The sequence below is a fragment of the Chamaea fasciata genome, unplaced genomic scaffold (assembly GCF_029207755.1).
Source record: "Chamaea fasciata isolate MVZ Bird 193981 ecotype frontalis unplaced genomic scaffold, bChaFas1.0.hap1 SCAF_11, whole genome shotgun sequence".
Classification (NCBI taxonomy): Eukaryota; Metazoa; Chordata; class Aves; order Passeriformes; family Sylviidae; genus Chamaea; species Chamaea fasciata.
Genome location: NW_027094096.1, coordinates 9,362,141 through 9,387,862, shown reverse-complemented (window position 1 = coordinate 9,387,862; position 25,722 = coordinate 9,362,141). Strand labels below are relative to the sequence as shown.

At 42.0% G+C, this 25,722-nt stretch overlaps 1 protein-coding gene across 2 annotated transcripts; it reads right to left on the bottom strand.

Moving 5' to 3' along the window:
- Positions 1 to 1,773: 1,773 nt before the first annotated feature.
- Positions 1,774 to 25,478, bottom strand: MOGAT1 (monoacylglycerol O-acyltransferase 1). Of its 2 annotated transcripts, none has more exons than XM_066193161.1 (6): positions 25,249 to 25,478; positions 15,179 to 15,357; positions 14,556 to 14,757; positions 11,780 to 11,954; positions 8,092 to 8,291; positions 1,774 to 5,400 (listed from the first exon to the last, which is right to left on the bottom strand). In XM_066193161.1, the coding sequence occupies exons 1-6, from the start codon at positions 25,340 to 25,342 to the stop codon at positions 5,246 to 5,248; spliced, it is 1,005 nt and encodes a 334-aa protein (XP_066049258.1). In that variant the 5' UTR covers positions 25,343 to 25,478; the 3' UTR covers positions 1,774 to 5,245. The 2 variants fall into 2 exon arrangements, with proteins under 2 accessions (XP_066049258.1, XP_066049259.1); XM_066193162.1 differs by lacking the exon at positions 1,774 to 5,400 and adding an exon at positions 6,015 to 6,138.
- Between the last annotated feature and the right edge of the window lie 244 nt (positions 25,479 to 25,722).

Below are 25,722 nucleotides of genomic sequence, written 5' to 3'. Positions count from 1 at the left end.
CTAGGGGACAGTCTCTGTTCTGTAAACAGGGAGAATGCCAGATTTCCAGGTAACACATCTATTCCCTAGGCTTAAATATTGCTTGCTGATTACAGAAGGGAAAGGTGTGCCTACTGTTGATTCAGCCAAGAAAAGCTCACAATGTGACAGGCTCTTGGACTGTTCCTTAAATTTCATCATAGCTGTTCCAAAAGCAATGGGGCTCCACTTGTGCCAGTAGGAAATTTAACTGATAATAAATTGGACAAACAGGTCTCAACTGGCCAATGGTTCTAATTGCAATTACTGTCCAAGATGGAAAAGGATCCAGGCTAGATGTCCACCAAATTGGACAACAAGTGTTTCTTGGTCCTAGAATGCTTTAAGGAAGTCTCTTCCTCTTTGAATAGAAAATGCTTTTCCCAGGCTTGTGCTATTTATGTAGGGTATAAAAAGCAACCATGAAGGATGTGGTTCCTCACCTATGGTTCTTAGTTACTTTTTTAAGTGGATATACTTCTCAGCAGATGACTACATTAAGCAAATCTATTTTCTGTTTTTTTGGGGTTTTTTGTTTGTTTGTTTGTTTGTTCTTCCCTCTCCTCATCCTCTTCTGCAGCTCTATTCTGTTTGTTAAACTGGGAAAATACAAGTGGATTCTGGGATCTGTACTGCAGGAACTGCTCAAGCAGTCCAGCTGACATGAAATTGATACCAACCTGAGAAACCTCAGCTGAAACACCATCTACATCCCTCAGGCCACCCAACTGCCTTCAGAATCCACTACCTGGCTGAGGAGGTAACATTACTTACCTATCACAAGCAATGTAGTTGAGGATGAGTGTTGCTGCAGCACCTTGGGAAGCATGAATATCCAGTTCCTCTCCATTCCTAGTTTTTCATAATTTCTTGCTTTACAGGTATAACTTGCTTCTTTTTCTGTATTTCAGCAAAACCAGGATGTGATGTTGATCCATTGATGAACTATGACGCACCTCCAATTTACACATGTGCACAATGCACACATAATGGGGCTACTTCAAAACAATCCAAGGCCACTTTTAACCCATTTTTCCTCTTTATACTCTTCTGAGATGCAAGGTGGCATCATTGCATAAAAAAGTATTAAGCTGGTAACGAAATACAATTAGTCTTTGCCAGTCTTTAGAATTGATACTTGTCACTGCAGCTGTTACTGCTGCATTAAGCTGCAGTACTTAAAAAAAGAAACAAACAACCAAATCCCATTAAATACATCACTGTTGTCAGTTGGGTGGTTTTCCTCTTTCCAACAAAAAAATGTAACCCATTTACTTTACTCGAAGCAGCTGTTTAGGTCCCCAGTTCCTAGAGTGAAGCAGAGCCTCTGCAGGGTTTGTTCTCTCTGGGGTACTATTGCTAAGATTTGGACTCCTTCATGCAACTTACACTTAAAATCCAAACCTTTCTTCAAACTGAAGTTGAATTAAACTCCAAAAGCTGTTATTTCACCAGTTCCTCAAAAGATTGCCCACCCTCCCATGCTCCAGCATCCCTGCTGTGCCCCCTTGGCACTGATTGAGGGTTGCTGCAGCCTTTCCCTGCTGTGGGTCACTTCTTCCTCAGACCCTTTGGAACATCGTCAGGAACCTGACTTCAGGTTCTCCTCACGAGACTGCAGATCCATCCAGAGTTCTCAGCATAATATGAGCACAACCTGACAGGCCAGGCTAACATGATCCCTCGAGTTCAGGCAGGATCCTCACCCAACAGCAGCGAATTGCAGTATCTGAATTCCAGTCAGCACAAGCCCACTTTGGTACAAACCTTTATTATCTCACCCCTCCTTGCCACAGCTATCATTAAAACAACTGACATTCCTATTTTACAGGTACCATAAAAAGTTACCAAGTGTAAACTATGCTGTATAGTTCATAAAGTGAAAATCCTCGAGGATTGACTTTGTGTCAGCAGAATTTGGCACAGAGGCGCTCACACACAAGGGAACAGGCAGGTTCTTCATCCTGAGCGTGTCAGGGAGGCAGTGTTTGCACGGTTTAGAGGCAGAACTTCTCCTGTTGATGGTTGGCTGGCTTCCCTGGGATTACCTGTGGCATTAAAAGGCACAAAGAGAAACACCCCACAAAGCAGGCCCCAGGCAGTGTGGCATCCCACCAGGAATCTGAGTGCTGCCCAGTTCTTCCAGTTGCAGCTGGGGCAGGGTATGTCACCATTCCGACCAGCTCTTTGCTCTTGCTTTGTCCAGCATGAATTGCAGCTGGAGACTCTTGCTCTAGCAAACGTGGGCAGCTTCCTCGTGCCTGCAGCACTGCTGGGATTGGTGCCTGTGGTAGCCAAAACGGGTCTATGGCTGCCAGGGCTCTGGCCTTTAGGCTCAGGATTGCAGGGCTGCTTTACAGATCCACACACTAACACAGAGGTAAATATTTTACATGACACCCTGTCTATCACGTTTAGAGACAGAAGTTATATTTTAAAATAGTCGTAGACAATTGGTTAATAAAAGATACTTTGGAAGGACCATCATAAACAATATGCAGTGGTAACTGAGCAACAATAAATATTTTCATTGTTTGGAGATTTTGTTGGTTCGTTATTTTTTGTTGGATTTTTAGGTTTTGGGGTTTCTTTTACCATCTCCATTGTTACAAAGCAATGACAATATCAGTAGCCATAGCAACACAATCCCTACTTGTTCTACCTGAACCAGTTACGGATGGTACAGAGAGCCCACAGATAATTTCCTCATGGAATTCAGAGGAAAGCCTGTAAGGGTACCCTTTGGACCAGATATTGTCCAAAAATCAATATCCACATATTTCCTAGAAGTTTTGATTAATTTAAATCAACAAAAAAATTTGTTACTTTCCATCCTCAAGACAATACTAATATTTTTAATTTTATAGCCTGATCTTCTATATCATTAAAGTAATGGAAAAAGAACAGACTGAGAATGAGAGGAAATATCTCATTAGAGCAGATGACCTAGGAGAGAACAGTCTGACATAGACTCCAAATTCTTCTTTCATGAATAACCCTCACTACTCATCAGGGCAGGCAATAAAGAGTCAAATCCAAAGGAAATTTCACATAGCTGGCTAAGAAAAAGCAACTGCTCATGGATCATCACTTTGTACAGTCCTCAGGACCCTGAGATCTCTTCCCAGGTAACAAACCTGCCATGTCTGACCTCCCTAGAAACATGCCCTTTCCAGAGCTGAAACAGTCCTGATCTTAAGCTGGTGTCAAACACGCATAGCCACAGTGCTTCCCCTTCTCAAACCCTGCACCTGAACTGCATTTTTGCTGAATGATAAGCCACCACTCAGTATTTTCCATGCAGGGAGACCAGAGATCACACCCAGGGGAAGGTGGGCAGAAAGTGAGGAAGCAAGCTGCCTATACCACAGTTATCACCAGTGATCAGCAAAGGTGTGGGAGGCAAGGGCAAGCACACATAGCACCAAGGAAGTTCAGATAGAGATGAATTGTGGGCACACTGACAACAGTCTGTCAGGGAAGAGGGGCTTCTTCAGGCACTGCAAATTCCAGCCCTGGTTCCCAGAAAGATGGTGTCATTGTAGAGAAAATGAGAGCACGACTCAGTGTTGTTTACATCCGGATGACAAAGAGGCACAGGAAGGAAGAGCCCTCTTAAGGAAACCATCTTGTTGCTGGAGGGCTTTTTGGGGCACGAACATCTGCTCTGTCTGGCAAATATTTGTTTGGCTTCAGGGTGTTGGTTGAGTCAGAGTTCACACCATTTCCACTCTTTTCTCTAAGCACCTTCAAATTGCTAAGATATTTTCCTTCCAGAGTTCTACCTTGTTCTCAAAGTCCCAGCTGTGTTTCTTCTAAGAGCCTCCAGCCTGTTGAATACCCAACATGTCCAGTGCTGCCATTCCTGGAGCACCTCACTGCTCAACAGAGCCTACTGAAGATGCCCAGGGTGCCTGACGAGCCCATGCATGACTTGTCAGGGCACCTAACTGATGTAATATTCAAGCACCAAAACTGCTTAAAGCAGAACAAACATCAGAACTGCAAAGTCTGCAGGCAGACATAAAGCATGTACAAATACAAGAATTTATCGTGTAAAAATTCATCAGTATATTACAGTTCTTTCCAAACACAATAATCTCCAAGACCTAGGCATTTTCATTGAAAAAGATTTTGGCTAAGATTTCTTTCTTTTCTTTTCTGAAGATCCACTTCAGGATTTAGGATAAACCTTTACTCAAATTCAGGCATCTGGTTTATTTACAATGCATCTTAACCTGCTGCACCCTAGAGCTGTGCTCACACTGCCTTGGCACTGCAGCTGTGTCACCCTGCAGCATCAGCTTAACACATTAACCCCAGATCTGTCAGTGGGGCAAAAAAAAAGGCATTATCAAGTACACTTGGTATTACTTTCAGAATTGACTGAATAAATTGGGCTCCCTTTCCTTCTGTGTAAGTGCTTGACATAGGATCATTTTTAATTTGCACAGAATCAAGAGTTGACATGATTCCCTCACTTCTCCTTCCTGTGCCTGCCATCTCTTCTGTGGCTGAAACTACCAAAGCTGCTTCCAAACTTATGATGCAAAACACAGATTGTCCAGAAAAGTCACATCATTCAGTGCTTCCCACCACCCAGCACACACATGCACACAAAAATCTCAACACACTGTTCTCCAAACAGAAGGTTTGCTCTGCTCCATGACTTGGACAAACCATTTTTGCCAATATCCTATTCAGGGCTGAAAGCTCCTATTTATTCTTGAATTCTCCTGTAAGTGGTTTACAGTAGCCATCTGCTGAAAACATACACTTTCATTCCTGTGGAAGAGCAGCAGGGGTTTTTGACATTCAGAGAACAACCTGATGTCATGTTTGATAAATGCTGGTAAATCTTTAAACTTCTAATCAGACCTCTTGGGTTTATACTTCTGCTACTGATCTCATGCTTGGACAATTTCCTATGCTCAAGCTGTGGGTAGGTACCATGGAGATAAGAACATCTGCATGGAATCTCTGACTCGCATTTCTGACACACATGAACCTAAAAGGACAACTCAAAATTCGAGGCTTACATCCCAAAGATCCCTCCCCCCACTGCCCCAGAATAAGATAAAAATCAATAAATCATCTAATAATCCCTTCTTAAAAGTATTCCTTACATAAGGATAATTACAGATTGCTAAATATGGATTGCAAGAAAGACAGCTTTCAGCAGACACTGTTTCTTTGCATGAAATTTGGAATTACAAATTGTAATTTGCTACTCAAAGATGAGAGATTTATGTGCAGGGATGCCATAATTGCTTTTGTGTTCTTCAAATAATTTCTTTAGTTTCTGTAGATACAATGCATGTAGCTGATCAATCTCTTCAGTGGTGGGGTTCAAGTTCTGTTTCACAGGGATGGGGCTTCCCACTGTAAATCAAACACAACAGCATTAGCGTGATTGAAATCTCTTTTTAAGCAGAATTGCTGTACCTTCTGTAAGAGCTTCATCACATTTCCCAGCCAGATGGCAGAATCACAGCACAATCTTCTTACCTTGGGGCCTTATCCTGCCTTTCACAAGCCTGAGTCCTGAGTCTCTCTGTTTTTCACTTCCTTTTGCTCAAGTTCAGGTAAAATAAATTAAACCCCACTCCAACATTTCAGTTTGGCAGCAAAAGAGCGGATTAGAAGAGTGATAAACTCTAACTTGAAGGAGCAGTTTACACTTCAAGATACAATCCTATGTGTTATGTGCACCTAGAAGTTCAACACAGTATTTAAAAAACTTTCTCACCGTCTACTGCTCTGATCTGAACAGCAGAACTACTCAGTGTGAGGGACTTGCTTAAGAGGACAGTGGTGCCCTCAACCACACAGTCACATGAATGGAACTGAAGGAAATATTTGTAATCCAATTTATTCAAAATGGGTATCACAGCATCAGAAATGTTGTTCGTGACCTCAGCCTAAGGAGGGGTACCACGTAAAATCCCCTAAACCCTGTGAGGGGTCTCTGAACCATCCATTGCCCATAAATGTCACTGGACCATCCATTGGCCATAAATGTCACTGGAACCAAAATGTTCTCCAGGCACTGTGCAAAAGCCTGCTATCTGCTGGTCACTCCATGGAAATCCAGAGGGCAGTCTTCTCTTCCATAAAAACCTATGGCCAAAAAGTGGATTGCTAAGAGAAGCTTCCCATGATCTCAGTCTTTCCTATGTTGTTCAATCACCAGATTTTGACAGCTGTTCTTGCATTGGAAGCACCAAGACCTTAACAGATCCCACTGGCATTACAGAGCAAGTCTAGAAAAATAGAGAGCTAAAAGCACCCTTATGATTTTTCAAAGGCACCTGAAAGATCCTTTTAGCAGATGTTGCCACTCCAGATTGGATGGTGATGACTAAAGGGGAAGCCCAGCCAGAACCACAAAGAGCTGAGCCTGCATTTTCCTGCTGCAGCTCCAGCTACCACCAGCTCTCAGACCCTGATGTGGTGCTGAAACTCAGACTTTACATGGCTGGGGTGGGAACCTAGCCCTGGATTGAGCAATACCTTAGAGGGGTGTGAAATCAATATACATACAATAGAGTATTTCCAGAGGCATGACTGGAAACGGCAAACTGCCCCCAAGACCTTCTGCAACAGTCTCTTCTCCCAAGAGTGAATATTTTTTCTGGGATTGAAAACTACACTCATCTCTCTAATATTATGTGCAGCTTTAAGGAACTTGCTTAATTTGATACTTTAGAGTTGTTTCTATTTCTGAAAAGCAGTAATAAAAAAAAAAAGTAAAGGAAAACAAAAGTACTTCACTCATCAAGCCCAAAACACTCGAACTTCACAGATTTTGGCAGGATGGCTCTTGGATCCATGGCTTCTGAACCAGGTCTGAAATCACCCATACCTGGCCATGTTGGCAGCACAGCTCATCACCTCAGGTGAGCTCACTGTGCCCCTGCAGCTCTCAGGAGCTGAGCCAATGCTTTCAAAGCCATGTTGAGCCATACCAAGAACACCCCACACACTTCCAAGGACACAGGGACATTGTATAGTTCCCAAACATGAGGAAAGAGACAAGAAGGCAAAAGGCCTTGTTAGATCTTACTTCTGTTGCAAGACTCTGGTCTTGATGATTTGTAGCACTCCTGTGCTTTTGTCATGATGAAGAAATACCTCAATGAATAAGACATTTTAAGCTTCAGAACAGCACTTGTGTCATCAGCCCAAAGGAAAAAAAAATGCAGACTATAGATCTCATCCAATACATCTCATTCCAAAGCTTTGATAACTTTTTTGCTTAAAAATAAGTGACATTTTTAGCCTGCCTCTATACAATGCTTAAAAATGAAATATTTTCAAAATATTCTACTGCATGACCTGAGGAAACACAGATCTGCTTGAAATTTAACATAAAAGAGCTGTGCTTTTGTCTTAAACATTTTTATTTGTTTCATACTATAATCAAGTCAATCCCATATAAAGGGAGGGCCACCTTCAAAGTCCCTTGTGGAACACCAGAAAAGCTCAATTTTCTTTAATTCACTCATGTCAGAATCTGGCTAAAAACGATTTATCAAAAAATTTACAGACAGACAGCTATTGCCTTTGTGTCCTCTCCCTTTCCTCCTGCATCTCTCCATCTGTCCTGATGAGCACCAGGTCAGGGCCACGCAAGCTCCTTCCAGTAGCCCTGCTCCAGAGCTCTGCTGGGGTGGCTGTGCATGAGATGGAACATCCAACTTCTTCTCTGCAGAGCTAAGAAATTAAGGTTCTGGGCTTCTCACAGAACAACTGCAGCATGCAGAACTCACAGCAACAGCTGCAGGGCTGTGGCAGCCCTCTCGTAAAAACTGAACAACTCTTGGATTTCTTTATGGATCGCCAAGCAGAGAAGCCTATGGATAACTGAGAATGAAGAGATTGACCTGGGACAGAAGGGGGAAAGGAAGAAAAGAACTGCCCCCTTTAACTGGGAAGGACAGTAAACCTCTTGTTTTAGATGCACAGTAATCAATTCTGTTAGAAGAGATTTATAAATTTACAGATATTAACAGCACACTGATGAATTTCTAAACATCTGCAAACACATTAGAAAAGGTGCAGGGAACTTACCAACAGTATGAATAGGTTGCCTGTAAGGTATTAAGCCAAAACTGTACTGGAATACTCCTCTAGCATGAAAAAGTGGTAAAGCAAAGCCCATTATCTTTTGCAACTTCTCCTGTACATTTCTAAGCCATGAACCTTTGGGGTTTGCAACTTGCTTGAATAGTTCATTTTCACCAAAGGAAAACACTGGGACCAGATGAGCCCTGTAAAACAAAGAGGACACTGAGAATTCTACATCAGCCTGCACTTGCACTGCAGTTCACATCAGCAGCATGGAAACAGTTTCACAATAACCAGCACAGAGAGTTTCAGCAGCTTTGGATTTCATCAGCAACAGGCATTCAACTCTTCTCATGTGCAGCAGCTTTTTGGATGCCTTGGCTGGTTGGTGTTTAAAAAAAAAAAAAGTATTTGGCACACAACTAGCAACTTGCTTTTGGCAGTATTTAGTTGGTTGATACCTATTGCAATTTGTGACTGTTTGGAATTATGAAAATGAGTAATTGCATATATCCTAAGTATGCCTTTATCCACCACTATTTCAGCAAGTCCACCCTTGTTCCATTACATTTTTTCCCTTGGCAAGCAAAGAAGCCTCATTGCTAACCTTTTAATGCTCCCAGCTGGGTGGCATCAAATCCAGATCTTGGCTTTCCCTTGTCTTTTGACCGGAGTAATGTGTGCCCTTGATTACAGCACAAAAACCATGATAAAAACCAGACACCCTCAAAGACACGAGTGCAATGCCAAATTCCTCCTCTGCTGTCCAATTCCCAGTGAAACCCTGCTGCCTCTGAACTTCTTCAAAAACAGTAGCCTTAATCCATTATTACAGGAGGTCACTTCTTACCCACAGAAATTACATGAACCCACTTTGGCACTTGCACAAACTAATGAATTCTCATTCAGTTCTTCATGAATTGGCCTGGGAGGAAAGGCACTTACTAGCTCCTGGACAAGCTACTTGAGTGGATAGAATCAATGCAGTTGTCTCCACCAGGTAAACCCACCATCCTATTTAAAATCTTGGCTGCACTATAGTTTTTGATTAATGCTTAGTTTCATTAACTATTCTACAGAGTTGGAAGAAAAAAACACAGGGTAATCCTAAGTAGTCTCTGAAGGATTCAGGGATGTTTTATTTTCTTTACTTAAATCTTGGTTTCTGTATTTCAGCTCTATTCTGTCCCCACTACCTTTGAGAAAAACCTTCCTGTAAAATAGCAGTATTGCTAGGACGTTGTCAGAATGAATTTCTGCAGAGCTGTGAATGCCTGAGGAGGATGCACTGAGGACAGAGCTGGCTGGGAAGCACTGTGGACAGTTAAAATCCACCTGTACAGTAAAAAACAACTGCTTCAACAGCTTCTTTAGCCTGAGAACTCAGACTACCATTCCCACATACTACTCTGACTAGTGTCTGCTCAAAGTTTCTTTCTCCAGTGGATTTTTCACCCTGCCACCTGTAAAAGAAATATCATAATGCCTGGTGCTTACTGTGGCTGTGTAAACACTCCACTTTTTACTCCAACACAAAGACAAACAGGAACATCTTGTGGTGCAATAGCTGTGGTGCCCTGACACTGTGGGATTTGTTTTAATCTAGTGAAGGCTTTTGCAAGATGCTATGTAGGAGGCTGAGACAGACAAATAAGTAACTTATGATTGTGAAATTAAAGATAAGTTATCTGATTCATCATTTGTTTTGTGTCTTTAGGATTTCTTCACTTCATACCAGATATTTGTACTACCTTGGACCAAAATGTCTTTTGCAGGAGCGCAGAGGACTTTTGCTGACATATCCAGGCCACATTTGACAAGCTCCTAGCTGAGGAACACATCTCTGTGCTGGCAGCACAGGAGCCAGGGCCAGAGAGCACAACCCTCTGCATTTCCCCTTCCCTCCTGTGTTGGTATTTGCTGCTGCTGAGCACCAGGAATATGTACAGGCACTGGTGGCAGATGGGTCTTCTCATCTGTGTCCCACAAGCCTCCCTTGCCCTGTCATTCCCACTTGGGCCAGCAATTTTCTTCCCATTTTGTTAATTGTTAAAAACAAGACATCAGAACCAGAAGCAATTACTGGATGCTGAGTCTTTGGGCAGGAGCTCTGTTAGACACACACTGTCCCACAGCCCTGCTGGACAGAGGAGAAGCCAGAACTCCCAGGCTTCACACAGGAGCAGCTTTTTGTGCTGGTGTTTGTAGGAATGACCTGGAACCTGCTGGTTACGGTGACCATGTGAGGTGTAGCCCTCAGCCACTCAGGCAGAGATAGAACTGCCATCCAGAGGAGGGCTCTGGACAGCCAGGACCCTTTTAGAAAGACAAGGACCATCACTGGAATCTAAGTAAGTGAAGGGCTAAAGGGGTCATTCCTGTGTTTTGTAAGTGTCCCACTCTTGCTGTTATGTGTTGGAGATACTTTTGAAATCAAGGTTATGAGAGGCACAGGTGTATCTGATTTCTCAATCCAAATCAATTTAGATGAGAGATAACCACCACCAACCCTTGTGATATGATAGACCAGACATTTATCAACATACTCAGAAAAAAAAAAGTACCTAAATATTCTTCTAATTCTTTATGGTTAAAACAAATAAAAGCTAGTGAGTGTTGAGGATCCCACTGAATTAATCAACAGTTGAGCAAAAATTGAGTAAAGACTCATTTAGGCAGTAAACTCCTAATTCAAATACACACAGATTTTTTTCTGGGAACAAATTATAATGTTAAATTCTATTAGCAAACAAATTCTTTATGAGAATCCTAGTGATATGTATAAGAAACACCCTTGGAATTTTAACACAGAACAGTTTCTAGAACAGTTTCTAGTTTTTTGCACTCTGGGTAAAAGCAGAGAGCTCCTCTTCTCAGAGACCACCTTTTCTCCAGATAATAGCCTAATAAGCTCTTAAAGATTTCTCAAGCCTAGTATTTTTTTTCTCATTGCTTCACATGTCAATGTATAATCCTGGGAGCTGTTCAGAAAGGGTAGCTGGAACAAATCATTGGTTTCAATATTTCTAATACACAAACCATCTAGACCAGACCAAAACAAACACAGTATCTTATACTGTGTAAATCACTCAAAAGATATTGATATCATCTCTGTTTAATTACACACTGATGGCTGCTTGACAGTAAAAAGTTATCTAGTTTTCTTGAGATTTTCACCAAAAAATTCCCAGGAATTTATTTTTGCAAATGGTAATGTTCAAAAAAAAGTCTTTAGAATAATAGTGAAAACAAATCTTCCTAGATCATAATTTTCAGTGGTTTAATAAAACTGGGTCTGGCTATCCATTTTGTTTGCTTGTTTGCTTAAAATTATAAGAAAATTCAACCTTAATGTATCTACAATTTACAGAACAGAAAGCAGAACATTTACCCTATTCAGTAAAAACAGCCAAGATTTATAAATATTGTTTCATAATTCTTACTCTTTGCTAGTGCAAGAAACAACTGAAATAAACCAAGATATGCTAATAACACCTACTGTTACAAATTATGAAAGTCAAAGGGAGTTTTCAACACTCCCAGATTGGATCTAGGTGGACAGACTGGCTCCTGTGCCAGATATCTGCACATTCTTAGACACCTAGACTCTTTAAAATTCTCTGATTTTATATAATATGAACTATATTTAAGAATCAATCTGCATTCAAAGCATGCTTTATGGAAGACCTACCCATGTTTCAGGGCCATTTTAATAAAGCCCTTCCTCTTGAGGATGTTCAAGGTCAGACTTCCAGGATGAGCATTCAGAGATTCCTCTGCTCCTCCAATCACAATGACAGATGCATGGCCACCTCCTTTGTTGCTCAGCACATGTGAGACACTTTCCTTGGATGCAGAAACCATTCCTTCAGGAGGAAACATTTTAAGAGTGACCACTGGATCTTCATGTACAAGTATAGTGGAATTTAAAAATATTTTTAAATATATAAATGATATTTCAAAATTATAACAGCACAGAACAGATTTCAAAGGTTTGGGTTCAACCTCCTCACCCTGCAATAGATCTGGTTTTGGGCACATGCTTTGATTTCACACTGATGATTTAAATGCTGTTGCCTATTGCAAGAGTTTTGAGTTCTTCAGGGTGTGCTCTTCTGGGAACTTAACTCCCCCTCAGAGAGACTCTTTGCCCAAGAACAGAGGAGGTGAATGGCAGCAGATACTGCTGAGAGGCAGCAGCTAAAGCTGTACAGCAGGTGCACACAGCACAGGCACAGAGGGGTTAACAGAATGTACAGAGGACTTGTTAACTCAAACATGGAGCTACAGTGCCAAGCAGACCCCTGCATTCTTTTCAAAGCTATAAAGTAGCAGCTCCAAGGCAATGGCATGACAGCATTAGAAGCAGAAAAGACTCACTTCTACCATTCCTAGTAACTGCATCAGCTCATTCTCTAGTACCCAGGCCCAGGCACTCATCAATACATAGGCTAAAACAAAGGCAGATTATATGAAGCTTTTCTGGTACTCCTGCTGATCCAGATACTTCCAATCAGAGGCACACTACTGTACAAGACTTTATCATCTCCTTAGGTCTTGCTCCAGATTTGGTCCTTTGAAAAATCCCTTTTCCAACAGATATGCACCTAAGCTTTCAAAGATTCCTTCTTGCCCTAAGTTTTATTTCAAAGGCTTATAGTGCTTCCATTTACCCAGGGCCCATGTTAAATTAACACTGTGTTGAATTCATAGAATCTAAGTGACAATTTAGAGATGAAGTCCAGTTTACGTTGTTGGTTTTACAGAGTCAGTACCAAAATGCACTTTTGGATGTCCTGCTCCCTGCCTGGTCTTTTTTCTAACAGGGACATTACAATGTGGATTATAAAAATTTTGCAAGAGAGGGAAGATGGCTGTGATCTACTCTTGAGAGCTGGCAACCAAGAGGAATAGCCTGCAACTGGAGCAAGTCCAGACCACAGTAAAAAGCTACATCTATTTGCCACATATGCCTTCACAGTCACTGTTACTCTGAAAATGCAGCTGGCCTGAGACTCACAAACAATTCAAGTGATGCCCATTCATGTCAGCATGCATTTTCCCTGGAAAGAAAAGCAGAAGCTGCTGCCTTTCCCCAGGACAAACGTGTCTCCTGCTGAAGCTGAGCTGTCAGCCTGCACACAGGGCACTGCTGGTGCTCACACCACAGTCCAGGAGTGCCGCAGCTGCACTGCCAGAGGCAACAACTGCACCTTTCAGAGACAGCAGGAAAAGACTGGGAAATGAAACACTGTGCTAGGAGCCTCAGGACATGAAAGATTTTGCAAGTGTTTTATGATCTGACTGGTGACCTGTATTACACCAAAGGTCTCCTCTCATTTATCAGTGGCATACCTGTGAAAACTGACCTGCAATGCTGCCCTATTCTTTAGTCTGCCCTTTACTGCAGTTATTTCTCATTCTGCAGGTAAATATTTGTTCCCATGGCTCAAGATGCCAAAACCATGTAAATCTGACTCTCAGTCAATGATTAAAAGACAGTGTTTGAAATTGCAATGTTCTATCACTGCCAATGTCTCACTTAGCAAGCCTCAAAGAACACACTCAGAAATTACATTTGCATGGAAAGGCATTCTCTGATATGTTGAAGTATACATAAATAGTCATTCTGATACTAATCTGGGCAACATCCTAGGCAGGTTCCTGTGAAAGGAGTAGTGGAACAGCTTATCTGAGATTGCAAGTGTCTGTGTTGCAGTCATTAAGAAAGTTAGATCTCTGTCTCCCAAACTTAGCCTTGTGCATCAGAACTTGCTCAAATGCTGTAGTTGAGTGAATTTAAGTAAAATAACTCCTGTATTAAACCACTGGGGGGGAGCATTAGTCCTTATTTCATTCTTCTCATTTTTCTGTTCCTCTAACTTGACTGCTTGTTATTTTTATCTTTAATTACTGTAGTGCCAGTCATGAATATCACCCCTCTACGACAAATGCTTCTCAGAACAGAGAAAAAGGGTCCCTCTCTTTAGAGTTTACATCTCAATTAAAATTACACACATTTGTAACATGGGACTTAAATCAGAAGCAGGTGATTAAGTTCTGAGTATAAAGATATTTGTAACATGCAAGACTAAGCCCTTTAGGTAAGAGATTAGCCTGAATTTGTTTTACAAGTGCCTGATAATGACTAAATAAAATTACAAATTATTATGCCCTTCTCTTCTTGTATATAATGGGTACTCAGGACTGCTGTCTGATAATTCAAAGGAAAATCAGCAATTTCTTTTCAGAAAGAAAAAACAACTCAGTGACATGGTTTACAAAACTGTTAATAAAACCTTCCAAATATTATGCCACAACAGTTCATCATAAAATAGAGGTTAAATTTAGCACCAACACTGATCCTTCTGAAATAACTTACCATATATAAGTAGAGGAATAGACTCTACATTTGTAACAGAAACTAAAATATGGAGCAACAGCTGAGACATTCTGCTTTTACCTACCAGCACTCATTACGTATTCTCTGAAGAAGGGACAGCCAAACCAGATGGGCATGATATGAAGATATGGAGTAAGCCCAGGAAATAAATTTTTGAAAGGAGATTCGGTGCAAAAGTTTCCGAAGGCTCCAGCTACCAGGACTCCATGAGGGTGAAAGCCAAGTAAGTAGTTGTGATTTGGGTTCAGTTCTGAAGTTTTTATAAGCTGAAAAATAGAGTCAGTGGTGGGCATTATAATATTTACCTCAAAAACAACAGCTATGGAGATTGCACATTGACAGGACATAGAAGCAATGACAATGGATTTCCTTCTGAGCACTTTCAACTACTGTCCTGCTTTACAGATATACAAAGCTTAAACAGATGTGTCAGGATGCCATTTCCTGTATTTTTTTTCTAGCATTTACTGTGCTTTAGTGTAATCTTGTCACCCAACAATCCAACTAGAAAACCAGGCCCTGTCCCCTTTTGTCACTAAATCTCAGATTACTCATTTTAACTTCTTTTTTTAAAAACAAGTTAAGTTCACCCTGGAATGAGTATTAGAATTTTAGCAAAGATGAGTCCTAGATGTTTGCCCATGCTTATGGCTATGCAAGCAGTTTGTGAGAAACCTTTTTACTCACATGAATGGGAAAATATTCCCTGAAGTACTTCCAGACAGTCCAGCTTCTGACCCACTGGGACCGTCTGCCCCCAGCACACGGTGTTCCCCAGTCCAGGTAGAGCCACAGCAGGTACAGAACAGCAAGGAACCAGAAGTTGCCCAGGATCAGGATCACGAAGAATCCACAGCAAAACTCTGCTACAAGAGACAAAAAATGAAAGCATAGCAAGCATTAATCACGTCTGTGTCCTTTTAAGACCCTGAATGCCCAGCCCTGACATGTTTTTACAGATTTACTCAAAATGCACACAAATTGAACTCAGCTGATTCCACACTGTGTTGCCACAGTAAGGATAAAACATCACAAGGGTGTATCACCTCAGTCTAATATTTTTCCCTCTACTGCACAACTGGATCTTTGGTAGAGAGCATCTGGTTTGCTTAAGGCAAAATAAAAGGAGACAGCAAGAGCTAACAAGAATGAAATGCTTCAGGCAGTGAGAAGAAAGGAAAGCTGGGGAAGGAAAGAAGGGAAAGGGAGCCATAGCAATATCTCTTTTCTAGTTACAGGGATGTCAGGCAATCATTTTGTGTTCTCTTTCTCAGCTTCTCTACCTATAATATGGGGGTGGTAGTTCTACTCCCAGCCAAAAGTGCTGTCACTGGCCAAGGAGATGCACTAGACAAGAGCAAAACATGAAGAGGTCCCATTTCAGCCACTACATGTGTCAGCCAAAGGGAAAGTTCAGTGTTGCCATGGGAACACAACAGCAGATAAGTGCTGATACTTTCAAACCCAATTCTGTAAGCATTGTAACATCCTGCCACAATAGTGATACATGAGCATTGTATTATACACAGTTCAAGAGCAAGAAAAAGTTGTTGGTTAAAGATATGTTACTTGGGGATCAACCTTGAAATAATTACTCAGGGAAATCCTATGGAAACTTTATCTTTGCAGAACTTGCAGAATTTTAGTCATGCAGGGTGTTGAGCAGCCCTGGTCTGAGATGTCTGAGGAGTAGGAGCTGCTGCTCTCTGCCCTGTGATACTCCTCCAGCAACCTGCTCGCTCTGCCACCTCCTGAACAAACCCCACCAGGCTCATGGATCAGATGCTGAAGTCCAGGTTGCTAGGGAGCCAGGGCTTTAACATCATAAATTTATACAATGACAAACAAAACAGGGCCTAGTTCTCACGGGAAGACTCAGTGGGCAGAGTTGCAGGAACCCAGCGTTTTCCAGAGATATTTTACAATGCAGAAGCAGTACTTTATGTCTCACAATTGACTGGCTTTCATGAGGGCAATATCCAGTGAAGTCCTAGAAGTTACACCAGTGAAACATACTGAGCTAAATACACCGCTGAATAGAGCAGATTTAAAAAGAAACAACAGAAATACTTCAGGCAATAATTTGGCTCACACAATGTCAAATATCACCAGAACTGAAAATTTTAGAATAAGCAGACAAACAAAGAGTGAAACCCACTCATCCTAGTTCAGGTCACCTTCATTACAGAGAGATACTATTTGGGTGTTGAAAAGTCAGCACATTCCCTAGACTATGCAGGTTTCGAGCTGAGATCTCAACTTGGTCTACAGGCAGACTTGTACGTCCTCCAACCTGAATATTTACTTTTTCTGAACTTCAACCAACTTATTCCTGTGCCTAGTTTGACTCTGCCTTCAGAATGGAATTGGATATCTTGTCTAGAGGGGGATGAACATTCACATTTCCAGCAGGAATATGAGCAGAAATATAAGGAATTGTATTTGCTCTGAGGAGTGAGAAAGAAATTACCATAAACAAAAACAGGAGCAGGACAAAACCTCTCATTTTCAAGGATACTCCATTCTTCTGTACAGAAGCTCACTGCTTCCTCCTCAAGCCAACAGCCCCAGCCTTGCACAGAAAAGCACTTGAGTAAAAGCTCTGGAAAAACACCAGAGCTGACTGAGGCCCACAGACCCCCAAAGTCAATGCGAAAAACTCACAAGAACTGAAACAAGTTCTAAGGAACATCATTAATGCAGGACAAGTAACATGGGTGAAACATGACACCCAATTTCACAGGGAATCCTACTCTAGCATCACTCCAAAACAGGGCACAGAAATCTATTGAGGAAAAGTCATTACTTGTTCCTTGAAGAAGAGATCCTGAAACTATAGAAATTTCTAGGAATGCTAATTTGGACAGGATGCCAAGGTTCTTGGTTTAAGTTCAAACAAGTATGAGAAGTTTTTTTTTCTAGCTGCCATAAATAAATTAATTTGTTATGCAATAATTAGTAAGTATATTTCCTACCCTTCCTTTCAGAAGCACTTTCGACTTAACACAGAATCGATCACATGGCTTTTTAAACACAGAATCACATGGTTTTTTACTATCGGTTTGCCAAAAAGCTGAAAAGTGCTTTGCAGCCCAGCATGTTTGCTGTGAGAGCTAATTACAGCAGCATGAGAAGGCCCAGATAGCAGTGCTCAATCCTGTGCAGACAAACACACACCAGATCAACAAGCTCCTGCTTTGCTTTAGCTAGGACACCTTCCTGAGTGCATGCAAGGTATGGGGAGATAGGTATGCTGTTAGCACTTCCCAAGGGGAGCTCAGCATCTTGTAGGACAAAGATGATTAGTGCATTCCCAATGAGACATGTGAGGCAAATTCCTTTTACCATACCTCCTCATTATTTCAATGAATTAGCAGCCTGCAAGATGATGAGCTCCCCTTAGGATGACTCAAACCCAACGAGCCTATAAACACAAACCTGATGTTTTCTCCTTCAGACAAGACAGTGAGTAAATAAATAGCAATCATTTTAACTAAATTCATAAACAAATTCCAGGTGAAAGGTGAATAACTTGGGACTTGTCACTCTACTGCATCATTGTGTCCTTGGATGTAGTTCCAGTGTACATTCTAAGTGTAATTTTTAGTTGAATCTGAATTAGAGCTTTGAAAAGTATCTCTGTGATATATTGGATTTTGGGGGTGGGTGAGGGGGCAGGAGGAAATGTAGATTAAAAGACAAATCACTGCCACAGAACTCTGAACATTGGGTTTGTGAATCAATGTTGGTGTGTCACTTCTCCTCCATTTCCCATTTACAACACGTGGATACTCATATTTTGCAACAAATGGATGAAAACCACGTGTTAGCTGTGTTAGCTACCAGCACTGGCAGCCATCCTGTCCAATGATGTTTGTACACCTGACCCTTCAGTCATTAATCTGGCTCTGAGTTTGCAACTGGGGGCATCAAATTTATAAAACAGTTAAATACCAGAGATAGGAAGCAGGAAAACAGCATAGGTTAAATCTGGAAATTGGAAGCTTCAAATGCATTTGGAGTTTCTAAGGCATCAAAAATGTTTCATTAATATCTGTTGTGAAAGCCACCAAAAGCAAGAGTGTGCCTAGAGGAGAAGGCTCCCATTATGCTCAGGGCAGTCATGGACAGCATGCCTGGGCAGTGCAGTTGTGTGCCTGGTGCCAGGGCTGCTGCTCTCACCCCAACAGCACCACAGGCTCTCTGCAGTGTTCCAAAAACCATGTAAAGAAGGTCACTCCAAAACCTCAGGATAGGTCTGAACTCAGCCAGTTCCTGCTATGTCCGACATACAATTAGCAAAGCTTTCTCTAAACACATTATGCTGCTCTGTCTTAAATGAGCTGAAGATGTTCAGAGTTCAGCAATTTGAACCTCATCCCACCAAGGACACAGTAAAAAAACCATCCTTATCCCCCTGGCATCCTAGCAAATACACAGGTGGAGCAGTGATTCTTAGTATTGCCCTCCCCTGGGCTTTGTGTATGTACACACAGCAAGGGGAAAAGCTCATTTCTTACATCTGTGCACACAGGGGGGAAAAAAAAAATTACATTCTTTAACAACCATGTAGATGTATCTACAACAGTGCTTTTCTCATCCTTAGTTTTCAGAGTAACAATGTCTCTGAGCTGGATTGGAAACAGAACTTTGGAGGGAACACAGAAGGAGTGTACTGTGATGCTTTCATCCCTAATGAACATTTGCTCCTCTCTATTTTCCCTCAAGCTACCACTGATTAGTTGATTTTGGCATTAAAATAAATTATTTTCCCCACTTATGGGATACTTTCATGCAGGAAATAAAATTATTCAGCCTTAATATCTGAAAATATTCTCTAAATTATATATATATATGTATGTATCATGAAGAAAATGGCAGAAATTCAAATGAAGGAACAACTACAGCAAATGGACTCCAGTATTCCCAACAAAGTAAGACCTGAGACAATAGGCAACACCTGAGAATAGGCAGCCTGCCAAGGCAATAGTAAACAAGTTAATGCCTCTGCAGAATATTGCTCTGCAGCTTTTACACAGAAAGCCTCATTAAAAAAAAAAAAAAAAGAAAGAAAAAAAGGAGACATAATGTTGGTACTGTCCTGTTTAAAGCCCATTACTCTGTGCAATTCTGTCAGTGCTTTCCACAAGTAACACAGGAACCTGCTGACACTTTTTATCCATGGCAGATAAGGAATCCCCAGCAAAGAAAACGCTGGGAGTTGGTTTAAACTAACTGCATTGCAAAAGTGTTGGCACCCCCAGGACTTTGGTAGCCATGTCCAGAACTGAGGTGGTTGGGCAGCCAGAATTTTTTGGGTATGGATCAATCTCCTGTGAGGGCCTTTATCAGGTTATTGGTTCCAGCTGGGAGCCACAAAGATAGCTGAGCATTCCTACAAAGGAAGTTGTATTTCAACAGTGCTGTGATAGCAAACAGAAACCCTCAGATGCCAAGCTTTAGAGGCCTGTTTATGCTGAAATTTGGTTGCAAGTTTCTAAGACCTTCCACTGGCAAATAGTGATAAACTAGAGATACAGAGCATTACACACAACTGACTTGGAGGTAGAGTGACCTGGATACCATAAATCCCCAAGTTACTAATTGCCAAGTTTAGTCTACATATTTCCCATTTCTTTTCTTTCTCTTTAGGCATTCACTATCACTTATGTTCACACAGAAGTTGTCAAGCTAGGGTTTCTGGCCTGACACAACAGAGTTATTTTTTCTTATTATTTTTGAGAGATGCAAACAAATATACAGAGACACGTGGCTAAATTGCCTCCCTAAGATGTAGGTAACAGAGGCAGCATTCCTAGAAATACTAGTCAGTAAGTAGCCTGTTATTTATTCTCTGTGATCACACTTCAGTCCCTACCCATAGGCCAGTTTATTAACTTCATGGGTAGATGAGAATGTCAAAACCAAGTAGCAATACCAGCCGGTGTGCTAGGAAAGGCTCATGGAGCTTAGCTGAGTTTTCTTAAAGCATCAAAAGAGGTTTTTTTTAAAAAAGACTTTGAGGAAGAACAAAACCATATTAGTTATCCAGCTATAGCTGATGAATTAAATCAGCACCAGATAACGAACCATCATGCCATGTTTGCAGAAAAGGTTAATATTTGCTTTAGCACATTACACTGGCACCTTCTTTCTCAATACAGAAATCACTTAGTATTCCAGCAGCAATCTCTCACTCTGTGGCAAATGTTTCATCACTTCTATTCTTTTGGAGAAGCCAGATCTGCAACTCAGAACTGTCTCCAGCAAGTTCAATTAACAGACTGCTTCATCCTACATGCACAGAAGTTTAATCACTAGAGAACAGGACGTAGTTTAATATATACCAATGTCTTCATCATATTATTTTGTGGCTTTGTGCATATATTAAAGTATACCTCATATCATATACTAATTTTGCATTATTAAGGGTTTTGCCAACAAATACAGGGGTGCCTGCACAACAGTCACTTCCTAAATCCCCAGTGAGGAGACCAGGGACACTGCTGGGCCCCAAAAGAGGGCCTTAGAAGATGCACCATTCTTCCCTACCATCACCTTTCCTCAGAGAAAAGCCCTGGTATCTCCGCTGGAGGGTTAAACGCTCATTTCCCTCTCTCATTGTCTGGCCCAAGACACCACCACTCCAAGTTGCTCAGTTTTGCATTTGATTTTGTACATAGCCAAACTCCATTGTCCATTTTCACATCAGGGGCACAGGAGTTGGCAGGAGCACATAGTTCACCAACTCACCTTCTAGCTTTACTTTCTTCAAAAACGCTGTCAATTGTGTACATTAGAGGGAAAGGAAAACAAAAGGGAAAAGCACTGGGAAAGCACCACTTCAACCAAATCTGACTGATTTTTTCTTTGTTTTAATGGTTCTGCCTTTAAATGAACCCTTTGATCTACCTTCTGCCTGGGTGCTACTCACCTCCTGATACAAACTGAAACTCATTGACAGATGTGCAGTTCTGAGGCACACAGCTCACACACGCCAAGGATAAATGTCCAACTGCTGTATGCTGTGTGAGAAACAGGAAACCTACACCTGATCCCAACAGCAGGATGTCAGACATACTGGTAAATACAGCAAAATTAATTCAAAGTACATCAGAAAAATATTTCCAAGCTTAAAAACATGGATTTCTTGCAAGCACCAGGCACATCCATTGCATTCATTGACAGTGACAATTTCTTCAGTGCACACGCACAATGAACCTATGATACAAAAATGGGGGTTATGTAACCTCTTTGCTTTGTCAGTCCTGCAGCACTTACGGGCTTGGAGATTTTATTTCTCCAGGTGACTTTCTGCCTGGGGTTGGGTTGGACAATGGCACAGAGCAATCAAGAGCAGACAGCACACAGAGAGCACACAGCACCACAGGCAGACATGGTGTGGGTGTTGCACGAGCTCAGAACAGGGACAGACCTCACCCAGGACTGTCAGCCTCCAGCCAAGGGAACAAATCTCTAATAACTGTAATTACAGGCATAAAACTACCATCTCTAAAAATGGTCTGGTTTGCCCTTTTATATAAAGCAGATACTACAACATTGCAAAACTTCATGTATTTGCTGTTTCTGCAGTATAACACTAATGGCTTGACATTATTCTTCAGCCTGAAGCTGTTTTGGATTTATCCTTAACACAGTGAGAAATACCAAGATTTTAGCATTTGCCTGTTTTCAGTTTTAACAGCTTTAGTTTTCTGGACTCAAGACAGGTAACGCTTGCTTTTCAAAAGACAGAAGCCCAATTAAAAGACTTTTCTCTTTCATGGAACTTATACCCAAACTTTTCTGGTCTGCTGCACTTGGAGAACATAAGATAGAAAGTCACACGGCATTTTCAGCCAACACACGGTGGGAATCTGTTAATGGGCATTTCTCTCATCTAATCCAGAAACTCTTACATACACATACCAGTATTGCAGAACTTATTTTGCTTCTGGGGTCATGGTCTTGGATAATGAACAGGCAAATCACTGTTAAAATGAAAACTTGTCTTTTCCCTTTGAGGGTGAACTTTGGCAGCTTGCAGCACAGAACAAGGAAGCACAGGAACTTACAGCCAGAATTTTAAAGAGGTTCTTTTTGTATATAATGAAATTCTGTGCACATCTGTAGAGCTTTTTTGAGACAGAGGCATGTTTACTCTGCCTACGCCACAGAGCAGAAGCAATGGATCTGTAATGCTGATCCAGCCCAAGCTGGTACCCTGTATGAAGAAGCAGAACTTTGCTTGTACCAGGCTGCTGCTGCTATTTTTTCAGTATTTCTAGACCGATTCGCTTTTTCTACAGTGGGGATGAGACTTAGGCTTCAACAACTATTGCATGTCTGTATTTCAGGCCAGCTAGTGAGTCACACAAGTAAGAGGGTATTTTCAGACATCAGTTCCACAGTGTCAGAAATCCATGTAGCATTACAAAAAGCAAGCCTGGAGAGCAAAGGCTTTTTACGTTTTTCAGCCAGGAAGATAAAACCAAGAGTCTTCTATCCAAGTCACATTGTGAATTCAAAGTTGTAATAGGCTCAGATTCCCCTTACAGCTTACTCAGTGTGCAAAATCACTTTTACACGTCACTCTCCAGATTTGAAGCACATCATTGACCAATACAGATTTTGCCATTCAAGGCACTAATTTTAAGAGTTATTTTGCTTCATCTGTTAGTCCTATAGTTCATTTCACTAATCTGTGGCACATTACAACATACCTAGATGGACAGCTTTAAGCAGTTAAGCCAGTATCCCATTTATTCACTGCTCAAAACAGAATCCCTCTATCTCTATCATGAATCATTAGTTGTCAGGGCATTATCTGTTCAAGTTTTCACTTGCAGATATGTAACACAAGACAGACAATCAAGATCGTGCTTGGCATAAACTAGTTCCAGTCACACACAAACCCTAAAGAACACCTAAACCCCCAGCCTATTCTGTAATGAACCCATACAGTATTTCACTTGTCCTGAGGCATCCCCTCCCTGATTTGAAAGTGTAACTATGGAATCCAAAGCTTACAAACAATGTCTGTTTAGAAAAAAAAGAGAAAAAAAAAAAAAGGAAAGAAAAAAAAGACTGAAAAATCCAGGCATTGGGGCAGCCCAGAACATCAGAAACCAGCCCATTTCTCAGTGCTTTAAGTGATTTAGGATTCATACACCTGAATTTTCCTGCAGCTAAGTGAAACTTTCTGGCCAGATCACTGGTTGCCCTATCACTGAAAGCGTCCGCCTACGAAATGACAAGGTCACCTCAGTCAGCTCTAAAGATAAACATCCCCATGGTGCACAAGCAGATAATTATTATTAGAATCAAATTTTTATTCAAGCATTCTTGCAAATCCATTTTTTCATGATCACAGGAACTCACTATACTCAACAAAACCAGCCGTAAGACGATTTCCGAGTTGAGTTTCCTTGACATTCCCAGGCAGTGCCAGCTGCAGATGACAGCTCCCTTCTTTGCCCACTAGAGTAGAGAGAGGGGATTTTCTGCATCCTGATCACTTCTAGCAAGCACAGGAAGATGTGGTTTTCTGCAGCAGCACTGCTATATTAGGGGAAAAAAAAGTTTTCTTCCACTGCCCCTGAACTTTCACTGCATTATGAGACTGAAATAATGGCTCATGCCAAGACCTAATTCAATAACAGAAAATTAAAAGTACAGACTACTTACAATGCAGCCACAAACATAAACTGTTTATCGCTTAGCTACATATAATTTAGAGGTAACAGAACATCTGCTGAATAACATGTGAAGATGCTTCATACCGTCCCTATTTCCCCCAAATCTTTCATGTGTGGGCTAACGACCTAAAAAAAAAACTCTGAAAGACATCAGACCATCTGAAGGATAATATATTTGCAAGATACACAAGGAAGATATGTGCACACTCCTTTTCTCTTTGTAAATCCTAGAATATAGACAATCATGAAGTGTTCCAGCATTTCCAGTAATACACAGGTGGCTCTGTACCTCAGAACAGACTATTCAATAACCACTTCCCAATTTATACAATCCACAGTTTTAGTCTTATAGAGTTAAGGCTTCTCTTACCTTATCAAGTGATTCATTTCATCAAATTCGACATACCTGCCCATGTGAATACAATTTGCTGCTGTGAATAGGTGTTTAGTGATAGGTGTCTATTAAGATGTTAGGAACATCAATTATAGAGGAACAATCAGCGGGAAAAGATTACCAAGTAGAATTAGCAACATTTTCTTTAAGCCAGTAAGAATATTTTTCATATATTTACAAAAGTGTCTGCATTTGAGACAAGTCACTGACAATGCCCGTTAATACTCATTACCTTGTTAAATGAGAATTTTATTGAACTAGAGCATATAAAGTTATTTAATGAAATTAGGAGTGAAAACAGTATTAGTCATCTACCAGACTTTATGCTCATGTTCAATAAAATAGTTGCTGTGAGAGTTACTGGGCGTCTCAATGAAGAGCCACAGACACTAGCCTTTTAGGATCATATTTGAAGAACCCATAGAAAGAAATAGACCCCCCAAAAAAGAGGAAAAGCCATCCCAAGCTTTCAGGGAAGAAAGAAGTGAGATGCTCTCGCCCGCCCGGGGATCGCCGGGCAGCTGCTCGCCCCCGGCCGCTTCTGCACCCACGTGGAGCCAGGGGCTGGCACCGAGCGATGCCCACGGGTAACGCTGGTCACGGAAAAAGCCGCTTCTCGCCCTTTTCCCTCTGGGGCAGGCGCAGGGAGGAGGAAGGCTGTTTACCCAGCAGAAGGAAGGAGAAGATCCACTGCAGCACGGCGACTGTCTGGATCCTCCTCTTTAGGGGGATATTGATGGGGGCAAACTCGACCTTCATGCTGACGGAGAGCAGCGCGGGAGGCACGGACCTGCCGGCTCCGGCTCCAGCCGCCGCACCTGCCCGCTGCGCGCCGCTCTGCCGCGGCCCCGGCCGTGCAGGACGCGCCCCTCCCGCCGCCGGCGCTGCCCACGGCCTCGGGTCCGACAGGCGGGGATGGGGAGGCGGTGCCGCTCGCCGCGGCCGCGGGAAACCTGATCCCGGAGCAGGAGCGGGCAGAGCCCGGGCGCGGCTGCGGGGGCGGCGGCTGCTACACCCCCTCCTCCCACCGGCGGCCGGCGCGGCTCCCCTCGCCCGGAGCGCCGCGCCTGCTCAGGCTCCGCATGAGCGGCACCGGGCGGAGGCACCGCGGCCGTGTCGGAGCGAGCCCCGCGCCCGCG